Here is an 8,605-nt window from a genome sequence, read left to right on the forward strand (position 1 = left end):
AACTATATTCTGATAATTATTTGGACTTTAAATAATTACTTTACTATCTCAGTCAACTCCAAGGCCTAAAGAGCAAACATATAGATATAAACCAAAAGAAGTATGTAGATGTGGTATTTTATTGATAAGGGAAATATTTTTTTGCGATTTAACACCTATAGCTGGCAACTATTATATTAATTGGGTTTAGCAAAATCATACGTGACTAGAAAAAAGGATTTTAGCACGGATTTTTGTAATAATCGTTTAAAAAATTTGTTTAAAAGGAAGAAGAGTAGCATCATCCAGCATTGTGGGCAAGTTTGTCTCGCTAACACAGTCACAATGGTCCGGGCGTTGCATATTCTTGCAACGTTGCTTGCTCTAAAACTCAGGTAAGGCAATAGATATATTATATACCTTTAATTTGGATATATATTAAAAAAAGTAAAACTTTTTAAGTAGCGCATTGATTTTTTCAAATAAAATATTTCACCTAAACCTTTTCTCTCACTTATATCTATCTTCAATTTTCTATCTTCGCCTGCTAATAAAATAATAAAAAAAATTAATAACAAATTTATTCAAAAATTCTTCTTACATCTAGTTCTTCCATGTTTTCTTTGTGACAGTTTGGCATTTTAAACCATTAAAGCTATATCCGAGGAGCCTTTCTCTCATTTGCTCGATCAACTTTATTATTATACTTTGTTATATTCTTTATGATACAATTCTACAATTAGCGTCTGTTTGCAAAGACAATGACGTCGACTTTGCAAAGTAACAAGACACTTACTCAACACACACTACACATTACACCTGAGTTAGTGATAAGATATACAATTACGTGGCTAAAGGTTCTAGTTCTAAACCAAGGCCAGCATCAGAGGAAAAAAAATTTATGGATTATCTCAAAACAATACATCCTGAACTGATTTGCCTAGAGCGTTACAGTTCTGGCGTTTCCTAGAATAAAACAACGAGTGAGGTACTTACAAAATATATTGTACGTCTCAAAAGTAACGCATAAAATTCATAGTTTTATTCTTCACGGAATTTGAAAAAAAAAAACAGAAAAATAGGTCGATTTTTTTTTGTTGCCTATATAGTTTTTTATACGTTCTTAGAAAGTTTTAATGTTGTTGCCTTTTTTAAGTCATACATTTTATATTTAATTGATTTATTCGAAGAAATCAATAGTCCTTTCAGAGACAAATTCAATAGTACAGAGTTTATCCTTTTTTCATCATTTTTTATCCTTTTCTAATTGCTTTGTAAAATATTTAATGAAATTTTAAGGATATTATAATTTTGTTTTTTTTTTTTTTTTCTTATGGTGTCTTGTTCAATTAATCAATATTGGTGATTACTTCAGCATTTGTTATTCTATTCTCTACGGTTTTTATTAGTTCATTATTTAAACCATTCCATTATCATATAAACAGGTGCCAAAGATATGATGTTCTGCACATTTTGATGGACTGGAGTCACTCCCTTTCTTTCCTTGTATGATCAAGAACCTGTCTATTTATTATAACTCTCCCCAGGGAATTTTCAGTATTTTCCTGAAATACCTCAAATAATTCTTGATCATGGCTGAAATTGTGAGTGCTCATATTACACTCCCTATAGCATAGTTGGAACCTTCTGAGATCGATAAAAGTTTTATCACGATTTATTTCACCTTTATATTTTATACCACTATTCATTTAGATTTTGCCTTTTTCCACTATTTATTTTCGTGCTAAATTATCTTACGGCAAGATTTATTATATCGCCTTTAAAGCCATATAATTGACTTCTCCATCAGAATTATATCATCTGCATATCTGATGCTTGATATCTTAATTCAAATAATTTCTATACCTTGTATATTTTGAAATTCTTCTGAACTTTGTTGTTTGTTGCCAGTCCAGGTTTCTAATTAGCCTTTATTGTATCTCATACTCTTTGCAGTAGTTTACAATCCGAAAAGCGAGCGCTGGCGAATGACCTTGCGCGAAAATACGCAACGATAAATACACAATACGAGAAGGTCACCCGCCAGTTATCGCTTGTCAGATTGTAATTTACCAAATGATTTCCCGAAATCAAAAAACGTGTTGTTACACTTGTTTCTGGTCCCTTTTATTACAAACACCTAACAGTACAGAAGGCTAACAGAAGAAATTCAAATCCGTCGAGGAGTCCGACAGGGATGTATCCTATCGCCACTTTTATTTAATCTGTTTAGTGAAGCCATCTGTCAACAAACACTCACGAAAGAATTTGTTGGTCTGATAATAAATGGTTAGACGATCAACAATATAACGTATGTCGACGATACGGTTCTCCTATCGGGAACGCTAGTAGAACTACAACATTTCTTTCAAAGTCTCAATATATACTGTAAGAGTTACGGCTTCAAAATTAATTTGAAAAAAACTAAATTTATGATAATCGCGAAATCAAAGAACATCAGAAATAATCTTATAATAGATAATACAGTGATTGAGCGTGTGTCCTGTTATTAATATCTAGGTGCTTGGATCACAGATGATACTGATCAAACAGAAATGATTAAATGCAAAATAGAAATTGCTAGATCAGTCTTTAGTAGAATGGGCAAACTCTTTTGTAATCGGGATAACAACATTAAGTTTCGAATACGAATGCTGCGGTGTCATGTATTTTCCACCATGTTATATGGAGTTGAGGCTTGGACACTAAAAAAATCGACCATAAAAAACATCGAAGCATTCGAGGCGTGGTGCTATAGGAGCATTCTCAAAATATCATGGATCGACTGCGTCACTAACACGCAAGTACTCCAAACTTTAGACAAAAGATGCGAAATTGTAAATAAGATAAAAACTAGAAAGATGGAACACTTGAGTCACATTGGGGGGAGGTGAAGAGTACGAGCTTTTAAGAAATATCATGCAGGTCAAAACTAAGGGAAAGGGAAAAATATCGTGGCTTCGCAATCTACGTGAATGGTTCGGGTGTAGTTCGATTGAACTTTATAGGCGCGCTGCTAACAAAGTTGCAGTGGCCATGATGATTTCCATTCTCCGCTAAGAGTGGCAGAAAGAAGAACAGTACTTTTTAACAACTCAAACGGAAAGACAGAACTATCCCAATACTCCATTACTACCAGTGTTAAACTGTTGTTGATATCGTTGATATTGTTTATACTTAATCAATCTTACGGAACTGTCGACGAGTATTATATTTGATCATGACATGTTTTCAGAAGAATTTGTAATTTAAAAGAGATTCTCTCCTATCCAATCCACTTTTTGTTTGCTGGTTACTATATTCTAATGTGAATTATAACTCAAAGTTGATTGTACAGTTGTTTATATATTATAATACAAGATTTCTGTTTATTGTAATCTTCTTGGATTTATTTTCGTTTTTTAATATTTATCCTTTTTTTATTTTTTAGTTATGGAAATCCCCAACCTGGATATCCTGTTGATCCTCATTGTCCACCTGAAGATTGTGAACCGTATCCAGTACACTGTCCTTACCCAATACCTGAACCAGTATGTGAAATTCCGGTAATACCACCACCACACTACCCTCATCCAATACCCGATTGTGACTATCCGTATCCTGGATATCCTCATGGCCCCATAAATCCTGGTCCATTACCACCACATCTACCACTTCCTCCTCATCTTCCAATTCCTAAACCATGTGATGGTCTACCAGGTGCCTGGCCAAATGAATGGCCATGTTATTTCCCATGTGGTTGGCCAGATGATTGGCCTTGCGATTTTCCACTTGGTTTGCCCAATAACTGGCCTATTGATTTTCCACACGGATTACCACATGACTGGCCTAATCACTTCCCACATGGTTGGCTACCAGATAATTTACCACATGGATATCCCAATGCTTGGCCCTGTGACTGGCCTGAAAACTGGAGGGATTACTGGCCTGATTGCTGGCCTAATTACTGGAATGATTGTGAGCTTCCAATACCATTACCACATGGACATGGATATCCACACGGACCATACCCAGGACCAGGACCATACCCATGCCCAGGTCCCTTATGAACATACCCAAGTCCAGGTCCCTTACCACTATCCAGTTATCCAGTTTAATTCTGCATTCTACGCTTTGTAAGGTATTAGGAATAATGTTCAGTTAGCATAAGTAGGTATCGTGACTTATATTTTATTGAATGTGTACTAAAATATAATGGTTAACAAAAAATAATGGTTGAAACGTTTTTCTTTATGTACCTACATATATTGTTAATTTCAACAGTTGGTATACAAGATGACAGAATATATCAAATTGGTGAGATTTAACGGGTATACCGAAAACTATAGAAGAGGAGAAAAAGGAGGAAAGGAGTGACATCTAAACAAGTAATTAAGATGTCACTACTTATTTTTTCGTTAAAGCAACAACTGGACCGGCTTACACACAGAGACGTTTAAAAAAAAGCAGAAGATGGAGACGAATTTGCAATAGCAAATCCTCATTAGTGGAGCCAGCACTGGAAAGAGAAGACGAATGATTGTCCCATCAAATGATCAACAGAGTCCTATAATATCGAGATACAGGGCGATTATTAAAAAATGACGAAACATGTTAATATAGGGTTGTTTCCTTTTTTTATTAAGAAAACTTTTGATGGATATATTATGGAAAAATGTTCGGGAGTATATCAAAGGATTTCGTTTACATTTTTAATTATCTGTCATCTGATATGGCATAGTATATTTTATTTTTTTTTCAGTCATAGCTACCCTGCAAATAAAATGTTGGCGTCATGTTAAAGGTAGTTAAAAATAAAACATTCTGTAACGCATTTTAACGTTTTGTTCTGAGGATACTATTCCTTGGCACTTTTTATAGGCAAAAATAAAATAAGTACATCATAAGACAAGCGCATGCCATCAATATCGGAGATATAGCTTTAACAATATGTACATATTATATTCAAAATTAATATACTAAGCAGGGAAGACTGGAAGGAGGATGTACATACAGTGCGTCCATAAAGTAACGCATAAATTAATTATTTCGTAGGACACGCGCCAACTCGTAACTCTTAATGACAAACTTTTTCAAATCAAAATATACACCGGCCAATTCGTAACTTTTTACTACCTGACTCTCCCAACTCGCAACTTTATACAGGTGAATTCGAAACCATTGTTTAATTCTAATACCACAGGATAGATAGGTTAAGAGGTAAGAAATAAATTTGAACAGTAACGGATTAAGCCAACACGGGGCATATAGAAGCGAATGGTTCTTGGTTTGCTTAAAATATGTTGTGTATTATATGTACCTATAAAAAATAACAAAAATGAAATTCTCTTAATAAAATAATTGAAAAAATATGATATATGTATATACCAGGGCGGATCTGTAAAAAAACGTCTATTTGCGGATGTGCGAGGTGGCATTCGGATTTTTGCAGATAAAGTTAGATCACAACTTCAATAATAATAATTGACTTATGCTCCTTCTCAAATATACTCGGAACATTAATAAAAAAATTAAAATATTTAAAAATTTCGAAAAACATTGATTTTTCTATTTTCTTTGCTTATAATTTTAAAACGATTCATTTTGGAGCAAAGTCGTAGGGAATTAAAATAAAGATAATTGAATTTTGTATGATATACGACTAGCTAAAAATATCTTAAATTATCATCCTTTCTGTAAAATAGCAATAAATACAAAATAAGGGGGCAAAATAAGCCTCTTTTTATTCAGTGTTTTTCAACCTTCGTAATTCGCATAGAAAATCCTTATAACATACTTAAATCTTTCACCAAAGTTCATTAAAATCGACCTGACAGATTTTGCATAATAATTTTGCAATCTAAATTTTTTTAAAAAAGTTCAAATTTTTTAACAAAAAGTAGACCATTTAGAAGTTTGCTAATTTTTTCACATATAAAGAGGCTCTCTACCTATCTAATACGCTTAAGAAATTAAAATCGGATTATCTAAGCGGCCTGAGCACTGTTTAAAAGTTATAGACAATTTTTTGGCTTATAAACAAATACAGTGAGGACGTTTGAGTTGAAATAAATTCATTTTCTGGAGAATGGGCCTCTCTGGAGATAAATCCCGAAATAGGTCGATTTTAATTTTTAAATTCTTTTTTTTTGGTATACATATCATACTAGTGACGTCATCCATCTGGGCGTGATGACGCAATCGATGATTTTTTTAAATGAGAATAGGGCCGCTTCCCGAAATCATTCAAGGGAGGAAAAGACACTTTACTCCCATGTTATACATATGTTTTTTCCACCTTCCTCAAATTAATAACAAGTCATTTTCCATTTTTACTTAATTTATTTATGTAACTAACCAACAAAATTTATTAAAACTAAAACTAACAAGTAGGTACAATATAACTGTCAACTGTCAAATATAAGTCAAATTATTAATGTAAACATTGTTAAATCAAAATAACAATTTACTGTTTTTTACCATTCTGCAAAAATGTTTTATTCTGTTTTATAAATAAACGTTAAAATGTATACTTACGTAATAGAAAATAGATATTCTCCCTAGGAATGAAAAGTACAACTTTGCTCCCCACAATCATGTCCGGAAAAGTTTACTTTCGGTAGAGGTAGGTGGAAATAGTTATTTTCCTAACTAGTGCGGAAAGTGATACTTTTACGCACGAGACTGCCGTTGACCCGAACGACGCGATAGCGGAGTTCGGGCAAGCAGTCGAGTGCGGTGAAGACACTTTACGCATGAGTTAGGAACAATATTTTTTTAGTGCCGTACGTTTGGAAAAAAGCCACAAAAAATAGAGTTAAATCAATTTTTGTTTATAAGTGAAAATACACAAATTAATTATTTGACAAGGTTGACGACGATTCAAAACCATTGTAATTGTCTACTGATCTGACTTTTAAATATTATGCCAAAATAATTTTATTTCATCGAATTATCAGTAGTAATTGCACAAGAGCTGTAAAATTATTGAATTTTTCCCGAGAGATACTTTGACAGTTTTAATTTCACGAGCCGAAGGCGAGTGAAATTATGTCGAAGTGTCACGAGGGCAAAAATTCTATATTAATTTTAGAGATCGAGTGCGATTTGTTGCGATTATTTCATGAATAAAACTGTTCAAAACCAAAATTTTATTGCAATTTATTTATGTAAGTACAAATTAGTTCAATTAAACACACAGTTATTATAAGTATTTGACGGTTGAAAGTAATCATTTTTATAATTTTTAAAACATTAATTGTCATTAATGTCACTGAATGTATTTTTTTCATAGCAACCAAGGGCATCTGACGTAATATACTTGACGACGGGAAATTATCAAAAATTATCAGTTTAGTTTGTATATCTGTAGCTTGAGTTTGAATAGCTTTGAATTTGAAAAATAAACATTGCTTTTCGCTTAAATTAAATGTTAAAATTGCTAAGAGGCTGGTGGGTGGCAACTAATATTGAATTAAGTGAAAAACAATAGTTGTTTATCAAATAAAACATTTTTTTTCTGTTTTAGGACAACAGTAAAATGTATTTCGAATTAAATAAATTATATACCTACATTCTTCTTTTGTCTCAATTTAATTAAAAAAAATTATTTCGACTTTCTCATGTAACTCGTCCAAGAGACAATACACATAAATGATGCTTTTACACCACCTTCAAAGAGGGTAATTTATACAAGTACATACCTGAAATACCAGTATTAGTTTATCAACATCGTTAGTAACTACTTTAGAAAAGAAAGTTACAAATTTACCGGTACTTGATGGGTTACCGAAAATTTACCTGCGCGGCAGGGTTACCAGTTGGCCTGTAATTAGGATGGGGGATTAAAATAGTTACGAATTCACCGGGACCTATTTCGTAAACCGGCAGCTTTAACGAAAAATCCCGAAACAGGTAAATTTTTATATTTAAATTATAATTTTTTGGCATATACATCATACTCGTGACGTCATCCACCTGGGAGTGATGACGCAATCGATGATTTTTTTAAATGAGAAAAGTGGTCACGTAATAGCTCATGTGAAAGGTAATTTAATTGTCTATTCAGCAATATCAACATCAATATAATTATTTATACAGGGTGTCCAAATTTTTTTTAATTAAATTAATTGAGACCAAAAGGTGAATGTATGTAATTTGTTTAATTGTAAAATAAGCATTGATTTTCCCTTAAACGAAATGTTGAAATTTCCAAGAGGCAGGTGGGTGGCATCTTTAAAGTTGAACTTAAGCGAAAAGCAATATTTATTGGTCAAATAGACAAGCTTTTTCTGTTTTCCGACAACAGTTAAACGTATTTTGAATTAAATAAATTACATATATTCTTCCTTTTGTTTCAATTAATTTAATAAAAAAAATTTTTTTAATACCTTGTATAAATCATTATGTTAATGTTTATATTAGTTAATAGAGAATCGAATACCCTTTCAAATGAGCTATTGCGTGACTCTATTCTTATTTAAAAAATTACCGATTACGTCATCAAGCCCAGATGGATGACGTCACGAGTATGATATATATTATGCCAAAAAAATGTAATTTAAAAATAAAAATCAACCTGCTTCTGGATTTTTCATTAAAGTCGCCGGTTTACGAAATAATTAATTTATGCGTTACATTATGGACG

At 32.4% G+C, this 8,605-nt stretch overlaps 1 protein-coding gene across 1 annotated transcript; it reads left to right on the forward strand.

The window, feature by feature from the left end:
- The first annotated feature begins 273 nt into the window (after positions 1 to 273).
- LOC126884995 (nematocyst expressed protein 4-like) lies at positions 274 to 4,191 on the forward strand. The gene is made up of 2 exons (XM_050651383.1): positions 274 to 374; positions 3,410 to 4,191. Exons 1-2 carry the CDS (start codon positions 325 to 327, stop codon positions 4,026 to 4,028), a joined length of 669 nt encoding a protein of 222 aa, XP_050507340.1. The 5' UTR covers positions 274 to 324; the 3' UTR covers positions 4,029 to 4,191.
- The last annotated feature ends 4,414 nt before the right edge of the window (positions 4,192 to 8,605 follow it).

This window comes from Diabrotica virgifera, chromosome 5 (genome assembly GCF_917563875.1).
Source record: "Diabrotica virgifera virgifera chromosome 5, PGI_DIABVI_V3a".
Classification (NCBI taxonomy): Eukaryota; Metazoa; Arthropoda; class Insecta; order Coleoptera; family Chrysomelidae; genus Diabrotica; species Diabrotica virgifera.